The 22,985-nt window shown below is 47.8% G+C and overlaps 1 protein-coding gene across 2 annotated transcripts in view; it reads right to left on the bottom strand.

Annotated features, from left to right (window-relative positions):
* Positions 1-22,985, bottom strand: part of RASGEF1C (RasGEF domain family member 1C) — an 81,895-nt gene that overhangs the window by 38,422 nt on the left and 20,488 nt on the right. For both annotated transcript variants that reach the window (XM_068162819.1, XM_068162812.1), the window contains exon 2: positions 148-330. In XM_068162819.1, coding sequence (XP_068018920.1) covers positions 148-324 — 177 coding nt within the window. In that variant the 5' untranslated portion in view covers positions 325-330. The remainder of the gene's footprint in view (positions 1-147; positions 331-22,985) is intronic.

Raw genomic sequence — 22,985 nt, 5'->3', positions numbered from 1 at the left:
AAGCAATGCATCAATTTAGCAAGCTTTAATTGTATGCAGCTTTTAAATCACCCTCTTAATTCAAAATTTAACACATTTGCACTTTCGCATAGAGCGCTGCCCCAATTCATCAAAATTAAGCTGTTTATTACTCTGTGAATTGCTTACTTCAGGGTAGTAATCAGTGGTAGGTATCAGATGCTGGATGAGAGCATCCAGAGATGCTGAGGTAAGGTTTCCATCCTGGAAGATCAGTCCTCCTTGTTCATCTTCTTTTGAAGTGTGTAGGTGGGGGCTGAAGCCACATGGGGTAAACATGCTGGTGGCACTCAGCGTTTGGGGCATGCCTTCCTGCAAGAGAGAGAGAGGGAGACACTCCTGTCAGGGGCAAGAGCCAGCAGCCTCACAGCCACATCTGCCTTCTTTATTAGAATAAACCTTTATTAGAATAAACCAAACCAGGTTGGAAGAGACCTTCAAGATCATCGTGTCCAACCCATCAACCAATCCAACCCACCCAAACAGCTAACCCATGGCACCAAGCACCCCAGCAAGTCTCCTTCTGAGCACCTTCAGTGACGGCGACTCCACCACCTCCCTGGGCAGCCCATTCCAATGGGCAATCACTCTTTCTGTATAGAACTTCTTCCTAACATCCAACTTGATCTGAAAGACACAAGCCACTGCTGAGAGCTTCCTGCTCACAAAATTACCCCCCCTTCATGACAACCTCTTTTGCTGTTGTCACTCATGCCTGCAGTGGGAAATACACAAGAACATTCTGATTTATGCTTTTGGGCCAGAAAGGGATGGCAGCTACTCTGGGCTCTCACTCCAATTCTAGGTGTCTGGGGTGATTCCCCTTTTTAGTGCCACCCCTGGTCAGTCCCAGGTAGGAGAGGCAAGATACTTGGGACTTGAATTCAGCAGGTTCCTCAGCAGAGCAGAGCTGTCTGCTTGAAGGTCTGTCCCCTGACGAGGAGGCAATGAGAATTTAGGGTGAAAGAAGGAGAGAAAAGGGAGCTATGAAATGCACTGTGGCTCCCATGGGACAGAGTCCCAGCGTGACAGGGTAGAAGCAGGAGCAGAAGTCAGCTGGAGGAGGATGGAAAAATGAAGGGAGTTGGGGGGCACAGAGACCGTGGGAGCTGAAGAGAATCAAGAGCAAGGAAAAGAGAAATGGGGAAGAGGGAGAAGGCAGACACCTGCACTACTTTTGGAGCCTATAGTTAGTCAGCCCTAGAGCTATACTTAGGTACTAAATAAATGTTTCAAAAAGATCCTGAGCACTCTGCTAGAGATGCAGAGTCCTCAGCACCTTTAAAAAGGAGGCCAGGCACGCTTGGAGCACGTAGCCCCATTTCAAGCTCCCTGTATTTCGCCCCTCTGGGTTCTTTGGGTTGCATTCCAGCCTCTATCTCAATTTTGAGGTTTACAATCAGCTTTACACGTTTCTTCTGCTAAGCAAAATTGTTTTGTTCCTAAATTGGTGCAGGTAGATGACAGATTTTTGCCCTGAGAGCTCTAAATCATCTCCAGCTGCATCTGCAATCTCCCCTAGAAGCTGCCCTCCTCTAACTACAGGCAGCATTATAGGATGTGGGCTGGGAAAGGGCAGTCCCGGGTCAGCAAATGCATCCTCTCCAGCAAGGGACTCCTCTGTGTCCTGACTGTTCCCTTCTAAATGTGATTTCACTTGGTGTGAGGGAGGATGGAAAAGAAATGATGGAATGCAAGGGTCCCAGAGCCGAGCTCTGCTCCCCTGGGCAGCTACACTGGAATCTCCCAGGACTCCAGTTCTGTCTCCTGAGCCTGCTGGAAGAGCAAGATCTGCACCCCAGGGCCTGCTGAGCTGGCACCGACCTCCCACGTTGGAAGGCACAGGGCCACAGGCTGACACTGCTGCTCCACCTCAGCCTGCCAGTGCTCACCAGCAGGCAGCAGATGTGCCTTACTCTTCAGTACATTTCTTTTCCCTTTTTCTCTATCCCCTTCCATCTGCATTTCTGCCTCTTCACTATCCCATACAGCTTCACGAGCTGCCCCATTTGGCTCAGAAATCTGAGCTTGTGTTTCTCCCTCGCTATCAGCAGGTGTGCCGTGACCCAGAGTCAGCCCAGCCTTAGCTGCACACACAGTAAGATGTACCCACTCCTGCCAAAGCACCTCTCTGCCTGGCACAAGCCACCCCAAGCTCAGGCTGCCAACTCAGAGCCACCTCGGACTGCCAAAGAGGAGAAGGGCAGCGTGCCTGTAAGGCAGGCAGGGTGTGAAGCCCAGGGACAGGCTGGGAGCTGGGTCCCAGCACCGTGGGAGATCAGGCTTTACAAGCAGAACTTGGGTGACTTCATCCTTCAAAGGAGGGACTGTTCCCTGGGAGCCAGCGGTTCGCTTACTACATCTTATCTCCTCCTGGGAGGCTCACGCAGGGCTGCCTCCAGGACTTGCAATCAAACAGAAAGGAACCAAAATGTCAAAGCCAACAAACTCCTGCCTTGACTGAAAAATAAAATAGCTGTCAGGGATTCAGCTGAGTTTAAAGACCAGAATATGTGAATGTCATCCCAGGCAGAATGGAAGCTGAAGTATCTAGGCTTAATGCATGTGCAGATGTGCCTGTTAATAAGGCTCCAAGAGCACGTAATTGCTGCTTTTTGTACACAGCTCTGCCTCTGTGTAGTAAATGGGGAAGGCTGCCAAATCCCATTTGTTACTTCTACCACGCTCTATGTTAGGCCTTGTTTCTATGGCAATAATCCCAAGGATTCTATGTCCATACAGATCAAGAAATAAATCTCATGGACACTGAGCTGTCTAGATGAGGGGGGAGAGAAAGTTAAGACAGCTGTGAGCTTACCAGGACACGTCCTGACTTCAGCACGGAGCAGGACTCCCAGCAATGAGTTATTCAGTGCAACCCCTCACTGTCAATCCCGTTTTTATTATCAAATTGGAATGGATGTAAACAGGATACTGCCTGAAATTCTGCATCTTGTTCCAGGAGAGGTCTTGCTGAAATACACAGTAATATATTCCTTAACAGCTTCCTCAGAGAAAGTTGCCTCTCTCCTTTAACTGAAAAAACCCCAACAGCTGTAGAGCTGTCACTGAGACACCCACCTTGGGTATTGTTAAGAAACTCAATTTGTCTTCATGTTATGAAGTTCCTGGTCTAATCTCAAGTTGTCAGGCAACATCTGTGCCATATCTGAGCTAGTACCCGACTGCCACCTCACGTGCCGCTGAAGAAGACCTCAAAGCTTCAGCTCCATGCCCTTTTTTTGTTCCCTGTTAACTGATACTGTGATGTTCTCAGCAGGATGAAGGCCAGTTGCAGAGAGACTAAGAAGCTCCTGCACTACTAAGCTTGGTAATAACTACCATCAGTATTTGGCAGACAGGAATTTAGGACAGAGGCTTTGCTCACAACACCTAACCCCTTTTCTGTTCATGCACTTTCCAAAGCAGACTTTTCAAAAGCAGGAAACAGAAACAAGATCTTGCTCTGAAAGAGCCCAAATATGTGACTGCCTGCAGTAGGCAGGAGACAAGGGCATGCTGTCAATCACTCCCAGAGCACAGGAACAAGAAGAGGAGCACCAAGAAAGGAAAACAAGCAAGCAAACAACCCCAGGGAAATCTGTCTTCTTATATTGATAGTGGTTTGGATGATGTAGAAGGTAGGTGGTGTAGACAGAGCCAGACCCTCCTCTGCAGAGTACAGTGACAGGATGAGAGGCAACATCCCCAGAAGGGAAATTCCAGTTGAAGGGAAGAGAAAATCCTTCCCTGAGCAGCATGTGAAATTGGAAGAGGGACCTAGATAAGATGTTCAATTTCCATCTTGGGAGACCTTCAAAGCTCAGCTAGATAGGGTCCTGAGCAACCTAAGCAAACGTTGAGGTGAGTCTTGCTTTGAGCAGGAGCCTGGAGGAATAACCACAAGAAGATCCCTTCTGACTAACTTCTCTGTGACTCTAACACACATCTTCCTCAGACTGCTGCAGTACTGCCCCATTTCTGAGCTCTTTAATGTACCATGCACGCAAAAATCGACTCCAGATCATTAAATATATGTAAAGAAATCCATATAGGGCATAAATCTTTCTTTCCAGTTTTCCATGTGAAAAGTCCACAGGTAAATGCTTCCCTCAACTCAGTCCAGTTCAGCACACCACATTTTGATGTCCCTCTCATTTAAGAAGGAAATCAGATGCCAATTTCAGCCAAAGTTTGCAGGACGACATGGATCATAGAATGGTCAGGGTTGGAAGGGACCTCCAAAAGTCACCTTGTTCAACCCCCTCTGCAGTCAGCAGGGACATCCCCTACTGGATAAGGCTGCCCAGAGCCCTGTCAAGCCTCACTTTGAATATCTCCAGGGATGGGGCCACAACCACCTCCCTGGACAACCTGTTTCAGTGTTCCACCACCCTCATGGTAAAGGACCTGATCCACTGAGCCAAAGCATGGAACCAAAGGATCACTAATGCTTGGGAGAAAAGCCACCCACAAACTCTGCACCTATCAGTGCCTGAAACTGCTTTAAAACCTCTGGAAAATCAGTGCCCAAACCTGGAGAATGAGCAGGACTTGGCTTAAAGAAGGAACTGCCTGACCATGCAGGTAACACAGGCACACCAGTCTGCAGCAAGAGGTTCACCGTGCTAGAGGATGGCTAACAGCTGCCCGCTCTGGTGCCAGCCAGCCGACCTGCAGCAGAGCCATGAGGGTAACAACCTCCCCAGCATCCCCCAGCTCCACTGCCTGCTGCTAACACCATCCCCGTGGCAAAGCACAGCTAGAGCTGACGTGGACACTAAATGTTCAGGAACCATTTAATTTGTTTTCCAGCAGCTTTGATGTGATAAGTGTTTTATCCTTTATCAAAAACTTAATCATGCTGTTTACGTTTGATCTTCATTTCATCTCTGCCTTCCATCTGCTCTTGCCTCTCTCAAGGGGAAACAAGAGCTGGGAGCATGTGAGCAACGGAGTGGGGCTGCAGACTTAGCTTCCCACCCACTTAACTTCCAGATTAACAAAATAAATAAAACCCTTCCCACTTCAGGGATGAAAGGCACAAGCTTCTGACAATCTCCCACCAGCATTGCAGGAACTAGAGGGGATAGGAAGGGAAGGTGTGGAGACTGAGGTGTCCATCTAAGCCATGAAGGAGGCTCCAGTTTCACTTACCATGCTCACCAGGACAGTGGGCTCCCCTTCAAAAGAGCTGGGGACATGCAAGTCAGTGCTGAATGATCATGAGCAGGGGATAAATCAAGGGTACAGGAGATCAAGGTCAAGCATACTTTGGCAAGGCACAGACTTGAACAAATATACCCAATCTAGATAGTGAGGTGGTCTGGTGCTCACTCTTATCTGCAAACAGAGGTGGGAGATGTCTCCCATCCCTACCCTGCAAGTCTTTATTGATCAGACTTTCACAAAAACCAGAGTTCAAGGAAATGGAGATGGCTCACACTAGAACATCTTGGAGAACTCCTGGCCAGCTTCAGTAACCACATCTATTATCCAACCACCACTAATCTCGCTATGTGACATTGGAGGAGCTTTGCTGAAGGATTTGTTCTGCTCCAAAAGCATCAGGAGCTAAGGGATGGAATGGCAGGGAAAGAGAAAGAATCACAATCCATCAGCATCATCTCTAGATGGATGTTGTCCCAAATGATCTAATGGACTGCATAGAGCTACAGCTCAGAGTAGACACACAGACCTCTTCTCCTTCAACATTTAGTTGCAATCCCACCAAAACCAAGGCCCTGCTTATTCTAATTCACATACAGGCAAATGCTGCCCCAAACAGAAGTCACTACAGTGATGGAAAAACAGGGGGATATATGAAACTGGTGCCAAAGGTGATCTTAGTGCCACAGGTGGGAGAAGAACCATCTTCCAATCCTATCCATTGAGCTTTCAGGTCCAAGCTACAACCAGCGTTATCATCTAGACAGCATGGAAAAGATTTTGTCTTCTAAATCAAGATTCAGGTAGATAATGACTGAAGAGGCAGGAAAATTGTGCTGTAGAGCAGGCTGCAGAGTGAAGGTGTTTTCAACCATCCCCATCAACAACTTCTGCCTCCAGCTTGTGTGTTCAGGCTGCCTGTGAAGGATTTAGCTGCTTGTAGATGCATTATTTAGCATGAAGACACTTTTATGCTTCTCCTCTCTGCCACACACTCCCTGAGGGTCAGGACAGATCCAGCCATTGCCCATGAAGCACTCAGCTTCTGACCCATCCCCTGGGGAGCAAACCCAGGAGACACAGTTGGGTCTCACTTGTCTCAGTACCTGCCCACCACTGTCATGCAAGCCCCAAAGACCACAGAAGCTTCACTAACAGATGCTCCTTTCTCTGAACATCACTTCCCATCATTTTCCAGCTCTTCACCTTTGCAGACAAAAACATTTCAGAAGATAGTTGTAAGGAGCTACAATTCAGGTATAGAATAGAATAGAACAGACCAGACCGGAAGAGACTTTCAAGATCATCCTGTCCAACCCATCAACAAATCCAACCCACCTAAACAACTAAACCATGGCACCAAGCACCCCATCAAATCTCCATCAAGTCTTTTGTAGAGAGGAAAGCTGAAGAAAGAGCAGAAAAAGAATTCTAATGGCTCAGAAAACCAAAAGGGAAACCTCTGCAAAGTAATTGCTTCCAGTTGTCAAGACCATGGCTGTAAGAGGGTTTTCCAGCAGGAGCACCTGGTATTAACAAACTCATAATGTGTTTGCTGCTGCTGTAATTAGGAAACTGGTAGCAGATGTAACTCTCTCCCCCCCCCCCCACCTTTTCAACAGGCCATAGAACATTCAGTTTCTAGTCTATGAAGTTGTAAGACTGCAGAACACTCAACCTGTCAATCCCACAACTGTTGGAAACAGTTAAATGAGCACTACATATAATGAAGCCACACAACTTAGAAACACAATAGGATCCCAAGGGAAAAGAGCTGTGGGATGGGAATGGTGGGGGAAAACACTTCACTGCAATATTCTCCAGCTCAGTAACAAGGATTACACCCCAGTGTGGGCTGGCCCCCTCCCCTTCCCTGCCCATTCTTTGCAGCAGCTGAGGCATTTTACTGAGATCCCCACGAATGAGACTGCAAGAGCAGAAGTCAATTTCAGGGGCTTGGGTATCTAGCCAGAATTAGATGACAATTCTGTTTCCTTTGATCCCATCTGGTCCTCACCTCTTACTCATCTTCCCTCCCAAATCAATTCCCTTCCCTAAGGAATTCACCCCCACAGTTTTCTTGCGTGGAGCCTCCTTTGGGTGTTGCAGATCAGGAGGAGAAGCAAACCTCTGATGAACATACATCAGCAATCACAGAAAGCAATCTTGGGTAAAAGGAAAGGAGACAAGAGAAGCAGCAGCAGAGAGAGAGGACAGCTCTGCAAGGGGTTATAGCACACATTGCTGCTGCCCATCCCCATTCCTGGGGGGAAGAAGCAGGGCATGGTGCAGCCCAGCCCTCAGCACAAGGTGGGAAAAGGGGTGCACAGGAGAGCTCTGGCCAGGGAAGGACAACAGACTCCAAGAGCAGCTGAGCTGCAGTTCCCATGGGGCATTGGAGAAGCACCTAAAGCACAAACCCTCTTCATCCAGTTCTTCAAGGAAAAAACTTGAACCAAAGTGATCTCTGCAGTAAAAAGCAGGGACAAACACCCACACCAAGGAATTCCTGATGGGCTTCCAACTTCTTCATGAAAAAGCATTCTGAGCTGAATGAGTAATTCCAAAGACTCAGAGCAGAAACTGGGCCCAGCACCTCCACACTGTTTATGATGGCCTTCAGTGATAAGATGAGGGGCAATGGCTTGAAATTAGAGAAGAGTAGATTTAGATTGGATGCTAGGAACAAGTTCTTTACCATGAGGGCAGTGGAACACTGAAACAGGCTGCCCAGGAAAGCATTTGGGACCCCAGCCCTGGAGATAGTCAAGGTGAGGCTCAACAGGGCTCTGGGTGACCTGGTCTAGTTGAGGATGTCCCTGCTGACTGCAGAGAGAGTTGGACCAGATGGCCTTTAGAAGTTCCTTCCAACCTGGGTGCTTCTATGATTTATGTTGCCCCAGAACAAGCAGAGGCTCCCTCAGGTCTCCATCCTCTTCCTGCTAGCACTCAGGCAAGGCACAGAGCAAAGGCTAACATTCATGGCAGGCAGAAACCATCTCAGCTCCTTCCTTCACAGCAAACCCCCAAACCTGCAGCACCTGCAGCATGACTTCACCCCCCTGAAGACATTGCAATGTGACAGGGAACTTTCAATTCAAACCCCATGGAAATCACTGGGCTCTGCACCTCACAGGCTTACCCGGGGCTGGAACAAGAGCTTTTACTCTCTGAGCTATGCATATAGCTGCAGCCCAAGGCAGCCAACAGCAGGGGCATGTGCACACCTACCAGCTGAATTTTTCCATCCTGTCAGTGAAAATGATCACAGCTACCCTGGCAGCTTCAGAAATGTCTTGCAGTCAAAACACTCCAGCGAAACACCACCACCACCAACCAATTACTGTGAAATCTGACGGACATGCCTCAGAAAGAGCCCAAATTTATAGGGTAAGGAGGCATTAAATCAATTACCAGCACAGTACAAACAAGAACAAGGTCACCTTGCTGAAGGAATATTTCTGTTTATGCTCATGTTGGAGTATTCTGTTCAGCAGACAAAAATGGACAAACCTGCTGGTGGTGAATTGTGTAGACCGCTCTGAAACCGAATGTCAATCAGAAACGAGAAGATTTATGGCCAATTAAATTGAACTCCAATCAAAATCCCATTCAGGCAACAGTTCCCTGAGGGCTTCAATTTGTTAGTGCCACGGGTTTGGTTTGGTTTGGTTTTTTAATAACTTTCTTTTCCCTGTAACATCAGCAATAATAAAAACCCTTCAGTAACAAGCAGAGCTGTGAACACCTTCTTTATCTCCAAGTGCCATCAGTGCCTGGCATCAGAACACAGCCAAAAGGACACAGGGTAATCACTCGGGAACAACCCCCTCTAATCACCCAGGAACAACTCCCCATGCAACTGCTGTGGGTGTAAAGCATTACCCCCCACCCCCTTTTTTTTCCCCCCCCTTCCTTAGTCTCAGAGTAATTTCTCTCTTCATTAATCTGGTTCAAGTCTGCAGTATTTCTCCAGAGTAAGAGCAGGCTGGCATTGACCCAGGCAAGAGACTGAGTGCAGCCTTTGATGTCTCAGCCCCTCTGCCAATATTGTGAGTGCATGCGAAGTACAGGGCTGGGGGCATCTCTGGGCCTCACCACCATCAGCTCTGGAGTATTATTAGAAGCAGAACGCCTACCAATATATTCCAGATACCCTTGACAATATTCAAATGCATGCTAGAGGCAGCAGTCTGGATTCCTCTCACTTTAGGCTAGGAAATCTATTTTCTGCTCTAATGTGCCTCTCTCCCCTTACGCCTCCCCCTTCCTCCTGAGTTCCTGGTAAAACCCTTAGACAATACCGAAACTATCCTGGTGCAGAGGAGTTTTCTTTCTTTTAAAGACAAATGCATCCTTTTTCTTGGCTTCAGGAAAAGAAGGGTTTCCTTTTCCCTACAGAAAGGGAAAGGCTAGACAGAACATAAATGGAACAAATAAGAGTGCTCAGAGTGGGAATGAATCGCTGCACCTTTTGTTAAAGACAGGACTGCAGAATTTGCCCTGGGTGAGGACAGAGCTCAGCGAGGCATGGAGAGAGAGGGGAAATCCTGGAAAAAAACACCCATGCAGGCAGCATTCCCAGAAACCACTGACATCAACAGGAGCCTTTTGGCTCAGTTCAGTTGTCACTGATGGGCCACCACTGTGACTGCCTGGAAATCAGTCAATGCTTGGATTTTCTTGTTCAGGCAGGGGACGCGGTGAGGAGAGGAAGTTCTTTAAGGAGAACCAAGAGTTGTCAGTCAGAAGGGTTGTGCGGTTCTGTAGGGCAGTCTGGGATGCAGCATCATCAAAGGAGAAAGCTGCAGTGGGGGTTTTACTTAATATCTAAATCTGTGGGCATGCCATTGTGACTGCTTCCAGAGCTTGGCAGCCACCTCCGCTCAGGAGCAGCCTCTGCCCGGCCAAAGCCAGAGGAATCGGAGCGGCTTAGTGTTGGGTTGACGGTTGGGCTTGATGATCTCAGAGGTCTTTTTCCAACCTTAATGACTCTATGGCAGAGCCTGGCCCCTGCCACACCAACAGCTTTGCATGAGCAAGGAGGCCTCTCCCCAGCTAAATGAATGCTGTCTCCACCGCATGCTGCCAGAATGACAATGGAAAGCCGGCAAATAAAACGCAAAGGCAGACCTCAGTCCTGCGCTCACGACATCGTGGTGAGAACGAGCCCTGACAGGAATGAAAAAGCCAACCCAAACCCTCCCACACTACGCAAAGCAGCTCTGCTGTTTATGCAGAAGGAAGAAGGAAAGCTGTATATCAAACAAATAATTACAAGAGCAGCTTTATCAGTCCCTGCTGATTACTCTCGGCTCGGTTTGATGATTCTGCCAGCGCTCCGCAGGTTGTTCAGAGAGGTGCATGTCACAACATTTCACTTGCAGTTCTTTCATTTATTAACACCTACTGCTACCTGTCTGCTAGTCAGAAGCCTTGGCAGGCAGTTAGAAATCGGTCTCCTGCAGTCTGTCAGGTAGGTTTAAAATCCTATAAATCATATTTTCCTATCTACACACAGCGTACCTCCTCAGCCAGACTCCCCAGGCATGCATGAGGAGGTATTTGGGACACTGATCTCTCTCTCTGCAGAGATACACAGGCACACACATTTTCAGATGAGTGCCACCTCCCCCCAGTATTTAAACACAGGAATTCCAGTAGCTTGCTAATCACTGCTCCAGTTTGGGTGGGGACAACGTTTCATTTGACTTCATTTCTTCCCGAAGTCACTAAAACATCAAATGGAAGAGGCTCTAATCTTAACCTCAGGAAACATCAATGCCTTCTGAAGAGCAGCACAAGCTCTGACTGCCACCAGTGTCAATTTGTCACCACTCTCAATTATACTGTATCTGAGCAGGGCTCAGTTACCCGATGCACAACAGCTCTTAGAATTTTGCTCCTAATTGCCACGGTCTAGCAGAATCTCTCAGATTTATGTCCCACTGCAAGCCATCCCTTGTGGTGAGCACCTCTGTCCCTTGGTGTAGTGCCTAGCTGAGGGATGCACAGCCAAGCACCTGATTGATGGTGTTCACAGCCTCTGTCCTCGACTTGCCTTCCAGAGCTGTGCACAGGATTGTGGACTGAAAAACTGCAAGGTCAAAGCTGAGCCTGTCAGTGACAGACCCAGCCATGAAGGCTCCCCAGCTGATTCATCCCCAGTATCCCCTCAGCCCCGGGCTGGAGAGGCACTGATGATGGCACTTGAAGACAGGGTTTCCCTCTCTGCCAGAGCAGGTGGATAGAGCACAGGGGCTACACCAACGCAGCCAGCACCACACTGCAATCTTGGCTATAGATTTGGGTTATTTCACCCCAGCATGCCTGGAGTGCTCCAGACTGACAAGCAGGCTCTCGTGCTCTATGGATGGCATATGGACATGTCTCCCTACAACTAAAAAGAGCTCGTGAGCTACTGGATTCCCCCTTCTGGAGCACCATCTGCACCCAGTCCCAGCCCTGCCAGGGTGTGACCCGAGGCAGCCAGGCTCACGGCGGTGCTGGGGCACTCACCAGCCCCAGGCTTCTCACACGAGGTGAGAAAGCTGCAGCATCATCTGTAGCTGTCTCCAAATTTAACACTTTGGAATATGCTCAGCCCACACAAGTTCAACCTTCCTTTGGGCAGGGAAGGAGTCTTCTGCTGACAGATTTTCTCTGGCTGCATTAAATATTTAAGGCAAAAAGGAAAGAAAAGAATAGAGGGGAGGGGGAAAAGGGCCATGCTGACATTTAGGGTAACACAGCAAGTCTGGAGCTGGAAAATAAATCCCTCAACTCCAGGAAGAGGACAATTCAGCTGCAGCCCAAGCACCACTAAGGGGAGGGTGTGGGACCCATGTGGGTACTGCTGGGGATCCAATACCCCAGAGAAGCATCATGTTCAGCCTCAACCACCTCTTCCCCAGCAGGCAAGGGGCAGGGGGGAGTCACTGCTGAGCTGGCTAATTGCTCATTAGCCAAAACTAGCTCTGTAAGACAATTCTGTGATCATTGCTAAAAGTCTGTCACTAATAGGGACAGCAGACATTAATTCTTTGCTTCCCATCAAAGCACCAGCAATGCTGAGCCCCAGGCCAGAGCACCACAATGTGCTCTGGGTAAAACATGGGAATTGCCTATGCTGAGCTGCCCATGGTCCATCCAGCTCATCTGCCTGCCTCTCAGGCTGGCCACCATGGGATTCATCACAGCAAGGGGCCAGAGCACAGCCCACCACAGCAGCCTCTTCCTGCTCTAGTGTAGGTAGATACTGGTTCATACCCTGAAGCATGAGATTTAATATCCATCCCAAACCTGCTTCTGTTATTCTCAGTGTCCACATAAACACGATAACCTTCAGGAAGTAGCAAGCAGAAGCCTTCCCAGAGCTATGGCAGGGAGCTCAGTCAGTTGGAGGAGCTGACTTTAAATACTAGGGGCTGATTTTCTTTGTTGTCTTGGCATCATTCCACTGGGTTTTGTGGTATAAAACCCAGGGGTGAATATGGTCCAAGATACACACAAAATGAGCTAAATTCTGAACTACACTTGCTGACCTCATAACTCTTCAGCAGCTGAAATGTGGGTTAGAAAGCCAATTTCCACAAGGGACGTGTTCAGCTAGCAGTGGGAGACTGTGCTGACTCGAGCTGTGCGAGCACGCTGCTGAGAGATTTCCCACATAATCCACATTCATTCCATACTTTTTGGATGTGCTCCTCAAAAGATGGTGTCAAGGGTGCAGGTCCTATAGATCAGAAAGATATGTGACCCGCCAGAAAACACCCCGAGGTTTCAACTCATTATTCTGACACTTTGAGAAGCCACAAAGAAACCAGACATGGTTTTTCTTGCCCCCAACCTCCAAAGCTGCAGGGCAGCAGCTCGCTTAGCATCCAGGCAGCCCAGATGGGGACACAGACATCCCTCTGCAGGGCATGGAAAAGGAAATGCTACACAGGGACACAGCGCAAATCCCAGCTTTTGTCTGTGAACAGGGCCCAAGATAAATGCCTTCATTCCTTGTGCATATTGCTTGAGCAACAGGGAGGGTTTTGAAGCAGCAGCTCCCACAGTTAGGAAATTGTGCTATTTTAAGAATCTAACAAACTACCTGGTGCAAAATTGGAATGCACAGAGCTGTTACCCTGTGGCTAAGTGTCTCACCCTGACTTCATCTTCTAAGACTCCAGACCTGCACAGACAGAGACGCACACAACAGGGCTTTAAACACTGTAGGGGAATTTCTGGTAAAATTATGCAGGTAGAGATATGCAAATATGGAGGATTTGCAAAAGGAAGAGTCTAATGTCACCTGTAATCTCTCGAGCCTGTAGATTTACACATGCAACTGAAGAAAAACCCCTTGCCTTGCCTTGCCTTGCCACTCCACCTGGGAAACTGGGTGAGTCACAAGCACGAATGAGCTCTGGCATCCCCACATAGCTGGGGCCACATTCTAACCACCTGATTCCTCTCCAGTGGCCATGAACTCGACCAAAACCTTGAAATCAGCATGACTATTCAAACAGTCTGCTTCATGTGGGTAGGGGTGGCTCCACCTCTGGGCCCCAGATGCAACTGATTGCTCATGTAAATATTTACAGCAACAAAGTCAGAGACCACCTTTTAAATTCAAGCCCCTCCCATCTGCAAGTTTTCTAGGAGTGCTAATACCAAAACCTGAAATGTGCAACTTGTCTTGAAAGGTTTATTTCAGCTAAATCATCATTTCAAGTTTGAATAGTTCTGAAGCAGCTGATCCAGCACAGCCTCTTTCAAACAAAGAGCACTGATGGGAATGAGCAAGCGCTGCGTTATGCTCAGTTTAAATCATTAACTGGAAGAAACACGCAGCCCATTGTCAACTGGATATAAAACAAGGAGGAAGATGTGACAGGAGAGAGAGGTTTCAAAGGGTATTTTAGTACTACTCAAAATTCAAATAGCAATGGAGATTAGGGGGCAAGATACCAGCAGTGTGTCCAAAACCTGCACAGAGGGGTTCCCAGTGCAAAACACCCTGCACAGACCCAGTCTTTGGGACCAGGACTCAGGTTGTACTCACACAAACACTTACTGCTGCAAGAGCCTGCAGGAGGATTGATGCTGGACAGATGAAGCTTCCATTGCTGAATGCTTTGCTAGGATGTTCCTAGCTGCAGCTACACCGGACAGAGGGTATGAGAATCTCATTAAAAGCTAATCTGAACGTAAGGAAAAAACCCACTATGGAAGTGAGGACAAGACTGAACAGCACAGTGCTCAGTGCAACCAAGAAATGGGGTTGAATGTTGGACTGTAAACAATACCAACCAGACCAGAAAGCATAGGAATGGCAGAGCCTCACAGAAGGCTTTGTCCCAGTTTTCAGCAGTACAGCTGAGGACTCGGAAGGCCACACGCCAACAGCAGCGGTTGTGCTATGGCACCATGCTTACCAAGTGGTGTGTGGCTGTTCCCTTCTTTGGGATGCACTGGCAGATCCAGGATGCTTTCCCTGCATTTCAGATTTTCAGATCCTCACTTCAGCAGGCTCTGCTACGCTTTTAGATGGCACTGAAATGTCACAGCTGGTATCTTCTGAGCGACACACGGAACTACTGAGAGAGGCTGTTTAGGAGGGAACTGGAGATGTAACTAGCTGGAAACCCACGATGAAGAAAAGACTGCTTGCTACCTCCCTGAGGGAGATGGAGGAGAGTAAAAGTTAATGGAAGGATAATCAGGAACACCAGTTGATAGGCCAGGAGCATATATAAAGGCAGCTCGTTTGCATATCAAGAGACTCCAGGAGAAGGTGTGACAGCCAAATGCAGCTTATGAAAATATGGCTATCTGTAAAGCTGAGAGCTTCTCCGCATGTGAAAACACAATCCTAACACTCAGCTTGGCAAAGGCAGGCTAAATAACATCAACATGTCTGTTCTGGGCAGCCTGTGCAGTGAAAATCGCTTCTGATGACATTTACAGTGCTCTCAGCAGACATGCCTGGGACTCGGAGAAACCAGCTGGGTTTTGGGGTGGGGTGGAGTTGGGGGGGAGGATTTCAAGGATCCCTGCTTAAAATAACCACAAAAATCAAATAGTCAAGCTTTGAAACAACATGATGGAACTGCCTGGGTTTTAATGGTCAGTGAAGAAAAAAAACCCAAACCACCAACAATTCAGATTGCTCAGAACCCCCACATTATGCTGCATGAACAGGACAAGGTGTAATTCAGCTTTAGACAGAGCTCTGGGTATATGAATTCTTTAGAGTTTTAACAGATTAAACTACAGAGAAGCTGCAGTGTCCAAACAGCACAGCTGGGACAGCTATTTACCTCCTCTGCACACCCCAAAAGCTAAGTGTCTCTAGACAAGGTACCTCACCTAGAGACCTCCCCATACCTCAGCAGGGCTGAGAGCCCCTCTCAGTACAAGCATGGGAGCCCTTCTGGGAGATACAAGGAGTTCACCCCTACCTGAACTCCTCCCATGCTGTAATAAGCATTTTCTTCCAAGTATTAACTCCTGAACAGAGACATCTGTGAAGATCCTCGCTTCTTTCACCCCAATACTCCCATTCTGCACATTTAATAATCCCTCCAGCTGGTCCCTGCAAGTGCCACCACACTCCGGCCGGATCCATGCCCTGACCTTCCTGCTGGGGCCAGCACAAAACTCTCCTTCCCTTCCTGCCCTGGACTGCTTGGCAATATCTCTACAGCCTATTAAGCAGCACGAAAAGGAAGGACTACTAAAAGCCTTTCACTGGGCTAAGCAATCTGAGGCAGGATTTTATTAGCAGAATCCGTTCTGTCCAAAGGAGGACATTGGCCAAGATGATCTCGGTCTGGTTTGTGATCACTGCAGTGAAACTCTCCACACTGGCCAAATCCAGAGACATGTAGGAAATTACTTAGCCTGTTATGTCTCTTTCACCATACTAATGGCCAATATTCTTCTTCATTATTCAGGGCATTATTAAGTGGCTGCCTGTCATTCATAAATGTGTAATCTCTTCCTTGTTCCTAATTTTCATTAACACAGTGAGTATTTAGATGGCTGCCACGTACTTGCCTGGGGAAAAAACAAAACCCTTCCATCTCATATATACTACAATTCACCAGCACTTTCTGGGCCTATAGCCCATCTTATCAGCCAAGTCCTTTCTCAGTAAGAAGTCAATTCCAAAATCCCCAGATCTTCCACTTTAAAGCATCCCTTTTCATGTTACATCTTGCCATTCATTCCACTTCAGCGTCACATTTCACACCACGAGAAGCTGGAGTCAAGAGGCTATTCTGGAGCTCAGTTCACCCTTATTCAATGCCCATTTCTATAGAAGTTTCCAAACAACCCACCCACAAGGAAAGGGTTTGCTCCAGCACAATGATTCCATCCACTCCAGAGCGCTCTGATTCCTTTTTCCTCTCTCTCATATCCACAAATCCTCGATACTGCTCACCTTCTCTAGACAGTTCAATGACATTTCTGATTCGCAAGTGGGTCGAGGCAGGAATTTTTTCTGGATGAGTAGTTTTGCTATCTGCATGCATTTCACTATCAGATCAGCACTGGCTTTCTTCCAACCAGGAGACTCAGAAGAATCCTGAAGAGGTCTTTGTGTTCAGACCAAGCCTTCTGCTTGCACTATCTGCAGAGTGACTCTATGAAAATGACATCACTGTGTGGCAAACATGTTTTTCCTACAGTAAATTTGTTTGGCATGCAAAGTCAAAACTGAGCTTTTTTTTTTTTCAAATTGTCAGCATCTTGAGCTCAGTCTTGCAACTAAATACCACGTTGTGTTCTTTCTCCTTCAAGTCTCACACATCAGCAACAACACGAACTCGGCAATCCAACCTGAGCTGGTATTCTCGGCGGTGACTCACAGAGCTGATTAAAATACAATTGCTCTCCCAACATCTGGGCTGGCTCAAAACAGCAGCAAATGTATCAAAGAGGTGTCTCTTAATTTCCCACCCTTTGTTCAGAAAATTAAACACACAGAGAGGAGAGACAGATGCAGTAATGGAGTGTGCATATTACCCTCGTTTGTAACCAGTCCAGCTCTTAACTAATGGGGCTTAATGTAGTTGTACATTATGGTTTCAGATGGGCGTCTTTACTCAGGCTGAATTATGCACTCCATGAGTAGCAGCAACAAAACCAGGCACTCACCAACTGAAGCAGCACTGAAAAATACAGCTGGAAAGAGACTGTGGAAGTTAAAATGACATTTAGTAGCATAACAGCCACATAACCTCGAGACAGAGGCTCTTAACCCACAGCAGCTTATTTCTAAGGCTGTGTTTGTCACAGGTGACATGCAGGTACGTGCTCCCCAGGCAGCAGTGACACAATAGAGAAACCTTCAGTCTCCCTGAAGGCAAAAATATCTGTCCTCATCACCCACCACAAGATGGTAACCCCAGCCCAGTGTGTGTTGTAATTACACCAGCACAGGGAGCACAGGGGGGAGGAATTCAAGCAGCAAAGAGGCAGTGCCTACCTTTGGAACCCATTTATCTCAGGGCATGCCTGCAGCCCTCCTCTGCGAGCCGCCACCGCCGCTGCACACCGGCAACCTCTTTAAAGCACTCAACAAATATCGACCTCAAACACCAGCCAGGCTTTGCTGTGTGAACCCTGGATGTGACTCAGCGTGGGAATACGTCTGCAAAACCAAAACTTTCAGACAGCATTCTCTTAGAAAAACAGAGCCAACAAACTCCCAAACAGTTCAGTTCCAATCGCTCTTCCTTCTTCCTTATGGTTTTGGTTTTCATTGCACCAGGAAGGAGCTTTTTTGGGCTACTATTTTAAAAGCCCAGGCTCAGGAGAAGTTCTGCCAAGTCCAAGCAAAACATCATGTAGTTTTAAAATTACAGCCTGCCAAAGTGCTGCTTTGAGAGAACAATCATCTCCTAAATGACTGGGCAGGCTGGCCCGAATCGCTGAGCAGGGGCCGCAAGAATGGGTAGTGGCCACGGATCTAACTCCGTGCAGGCCCCAGACACCAAAGACATCTGAACATCGCAGGGGAGACCTCACTGCTGTCTACAGCTACCTGAAGGGAGGTTGTAGCCAGATGGGGATCAGCCTGTTCTCCCAGGCAACCAGCAACAGAATGAGGGGACACAGTCTCAAGCTGTGGTTCAGGCTGGATGTTAGGAAGGAGTTCTTCCCAGGGAGAGAGATTGGCCATTGGAATGGGCTGCCCAGGGAGGTGGTGGAGTCACCATCACTGGAGATCTTCAAGAAAAGCCTGGATGAGGCACTTAGTGCCATGGTTTAGTTGATAGGATAGGTCTGGGTGATCGGTTGGACTGGATAATCTCAAAGGTCTCTTCTAACCTGGTTGATTCTGTGATTACCACACTGCTAATGGAAATCCCAGGGAACTGCTCTGGACCCTCCTTCCTTGGCTTGAATTTGGTTAGCACACTGAAGTGTCAGGATAGTACCAAAGCAAGTTCGTTCATGCCTTGCTACAACTCCAGATTGATATCACACAGCTCCATCAAATACAACTAAATCCTCTCTCACAGATAATTAAACTCCTTTGTGTTATTTAAGCCCAAGCTGGACTGAGCACTGGAGAATACTACACAGAGACTGGGCACATGAGAAGCAGAATTGTAGAATGGTTTGGGTTGGAAGGGACCTCCAAAGATCATCTAGTTCAAACCCTCTGCAGTGAGCAGGGACATCCTCCATCAGGTTGTCCAGAGCCCTGTTGAGCCTGACCTTGATTATCTCCAAGGATGGGGCCTCAACTGGGAAACCTGCTCCAGTGTCACACCACCCTCCTGGTAAAGAGTTTCCTCCTAACATCCAACCTAAATCTACTCCTACAGAATTAACCAGGTTGGAAAAGACCTTTGAGATCATCAAGTCCAAGTCTTCTCTAATTCAAAACCACTGCCCCTTGTCCTATCACTGCAGGCCTGTGAATGAGTCTGATGCTGTAGACAATAACATGGATTCAAGCAGGGAGTAGGACTGAAAGAGCAGTGACAGATGAACTCTAGGTCTCACCAGAGATGGGAGAATCATGGATTTTCAATCCTCTGGATCCTTCCACATCTTTCAGGGTTGTCAACAATAAAGCACTGCCCAGAAGGAACAAAGAAGTCCAGATTAACCCTGTGACAAAGCTTGTCCTAATAAATTGGAGTGATAAATTGGAGCACCTTCACTATCAAGCCCCACTTGGGAATCCCACTTAGCACCTCCACGACTACAACATGCAGGGAGGACTTCAGAAGCTGTGAAAGGGCAGAGAAGACACAGCACCACCTGCCCTTCACTCCACACAATCATACTGCAGGTACCAAGATGAGGCACTGCACAGGACAGGACAGGAGAGTGAAGGGCCAGGAAGCAGCTGGCTGCAAATGAACCTGAACTTCAGAGATGTGATGCTACTCGTCAAAGAACAGTGGTTTGGAGAAAGTTCCAGCCACAGTGGTGTCTTCCAGCCCAGAATGAGCCTGTGCCCTGCAGTCATTGCTCCTGGGTGCAGGCTGAGGGACAGTGTGACGTGCTAGCTGCAGTGCTGACAGCCTTGCTGGCAGGCAATGAACAGCTTTTTTGTTGCTGGATGAGAACCTACGTCCTTCAGCTGACTTCCCAGAAGCCATCAGACTTTGAACCTGTGTCTCACCACGTTCCTGAGGCCAAGGCCAGTGCAAACCACCCACAGAGCTACCCCCCAAGGTGCAGGGCCCCTGAGAGCTGTCACCAGCAGCGCAACCTGGGGCCACCTGCACCACAGCTGCTGCCTCCAAACAAGCAGAGAGAGAGGGAGACAGCCTAACTATGAGTTAGCTGGAGAGCATTTGATCATGGCAGAAAATGATTCATCCAGGGTGGGATTCACCCCTGAACTTGCCCCAGTGGGGAAGGGGAAATTCACTTTTAAGAGTTTAGCCTTGAAAAGAATTCCAACAGAGCAAGGTACTGCAGCCCAAAGCAGGCAGGTGTCCCTGACTTTCCAGCCTCAGCTATCTCCAGAGCTCTGCCTGCTTCAACTTAGAGCACTGAACACTGCACAAGATTGATGTTTAAAGAATATTAGTAACACTTTTTAATGGCGGAGGCATTTCAGCAAACAGCAAATTCCGCAGCAGCTCTGTTTGGCAGAGCTATCAGTAATCCTATTAATGACAAGGTGCAATTTACAGCAAACTGGCAGTGGAAAGAGAGATACAGGACTTAATGTGAAACAAAAAAGATAATACAATATTATTCCATTGACTGTGCATTCCCTTAATTGCCTTGTTCTGTACGCTCGGGGCACACAATCCAGCACGGATGAAGTTGTTTGTTCAGAAAGCAGCACGCAAGAGGTTTTTAATCCAGGATCCCTCTAGCTGCATTTCAGGATTTATTTCAAAGTTGTCTTTAATTTGTCTGTTTTCTGTAAGTTTATCCTAACATTCACAGGCACTTCCTCTGCAAAGGAACTGCCACGTTCAATTGTGCGACTTGTGGCGGATTAGGGGACTGCTTACTAAGGCTTTACTCAGGAAGACTTCACAAAGAGCCATGATTTGCAAAACAGACTGCAGACCTCACATCACTCATCCTTGTCCCCAGGTCTGCAGAAGGGCTGCTGGCCCTCAGGACAGAATCCAACTAACAGTCACTTGTGTGTGTCCAGGTGAGCCAGGTTCACCATGCCAGGCATCAAGAATATTCTTTGCACTACGATGAAGCAAGGCTGCCCAACTGAATGCCATTATTTTAATGCACCAAGCAACCTTTGCCCCTAAGAATGTGTCTATCCACATACACACAAAAAAAATGCCCTGGAAGCTTTTGAGATTGTAGAAAGATGTGTTTGGGGCTTTAAAGTTCCATGAAGTATTTGTTTCCTCCTCGCTATTAGCTCATCTTCAGGTGTCCGTGTGGGAGGGCAGACAGATGATTACTCAGATGAGGAACTCGAGGCTGTTCTGCCTTTGGGTAATGGCAACAGCCAGCAGTCTGGAAAGAAGATGGCCTTCAGAGCAGGCTGAAGTCCAAAGAGAGGAGAAGAGACCAGAAAGGGATCTGAAGGGAGCTGCTCAGATCTAGCTTCTGTGTGGTTTTGCTTCAGCTGAGATTCCCCAAGACGCTCACAGATGAATCTGGTCATTAAGCCATCAACAGCTAAAAGCTCAAGGTGCACATTTTTATACCATATACAGTGCTAAGAATATAAGATACTCTGGGAACAAAGAAGATGATGAATGGATTTATTTGGAGTTTTAATTATTGGGTAGATTCCATTTACCGCCTAGAACACAAATGTGTTTTATTACAATAATATGCCTCTGGCATGAAGCCAGGACAGAGCTTCCAAGCAGTGGGGAAGAAGGCATTAAATAGTGCTGGCTGGTGCTGAAAGCATTTGACATGTCTCCATTTCATTTCCTAGGTACAACATCATAAATAAGCTCAATAAACTCTTGGTTACAGGCCCTGGTCAATTTGAAACTCCACCTGATAGATTTATTTCAAGTATACCCTGTCCTCCAAAGCTGCTGGGAAACAACCACTTATCACTGCCAACTTGTGATTTCTAGAGCTGACATGGTCTGTAGCATCAGCAAAGCCTTTCCCAGTGCTCGTTTGCAGGGCTGCTGAAAGGAACTGGAAGCTGATGGCTGCCTGCACTCATTGCTGAAGACACAGCAGATAAGGCCAGCGACATTTAGCTGTCCTGTGTCACTTGCACTGCCACCCATGGAGACCACAACAGGGCAGAAAGAGATGTGGATTATTGGTTTTTTTTCTAGAATCATAGAATCAATAAGGTTAGAAAAGACCTCAGAGATCATCAAGTCCAACCTATCACCCAATACCTCATGACTAAAAGTTTAATTCATAGTTTAAGAGCACTGGAGAATGATTCCTTGCTGAGGAGGATAGCACTGGCCAACCTTTTTCTATAACTCTGCTCCTCCAGTGACCAAGCAGTCTTGCACCAGAAAAAAGAGGAAGTTGCTCAGCACTTTGCTATAAAACCATCAAGCTTGGCACTGCCTGCTTCTAGCAAACTGGGGGAAAGGGGAAACAGCTGAAAGTGTTTCTCCAGGTGTGTGTTTGTCAACACACACCCGCATGGCTGGCATCCTCCAGCAGATGACTGATGCTAAGAGGACTCTGGGATGTCCTAACTAGACTGCAGATGAGACAGTCACAGTCTGTTCTGTGAGTTCAGGTACAAAATGAAATCAGTGAAACAAATTCCATCCTGGGATCTGTAAGCAGTGCAATTGCTTTGTACAGCTGGTGCAAGCTGGGAGCTCACCAGAACCAGCATTTGCAGCGCACACCTACCCGTGGGTCCTCCAACTCAGAAAGCTGTTCTGCACTCATGCTGTTCCATGCTCTGGCTGATATTTCAGCTTGCCTATCAACCCCTATCCCGCTCATCCCCTGACAAAGCTCTTTGCCACCCACCACCCTCTGCATGCCTGGAGTCCTACAGGAGCATTCCCCAAACACAAATTCAGGGCAGCAGCTCGGCCTCTGATCCCAGCTGGAGCTGCTGGGCAGGAGGAGTTGGTCCAAGAGATTTCCACATTACCCTGGCTCTCCATGAATGGCTTCAAGGGAGCACACAGATCCTATCTTCAGGAGATTAGCTGGAAGTGTACTGCCTGTGTAGGCAAGCTTGTTCCAGCCTTTTATCCTGTAACTTCCTGGATCTCCATAAAGCAGAAACCATTCCAGACCACGTTTGCCAGAGCCTCCTACGCTGGGTCAGCAGGATGGTCACCTCCAGCTGCTAGAGCTATAGAGAGGATGGGGCAGCACTTACAGCCTCT

Source organism: Melanerpes formicivorus, unplaced genomic scaffold, assembly GCF_026170545.1.
Source record: "Melanerpes formicivorus ecotype bairdi unplaced genomic scaffold, bMelFor1.0.p_v2 SCAF_2, whole genome shotgun sequence".
Lineage (NCBI taxonomy): Eukaryota > Metazoa > Chordata > Aves > Piciformes > Picidae > Melanerpes > Melanerpes formicivorus.
This window is presented reverse-complemented; position numbering and strand designations above follow the sequence as displayed.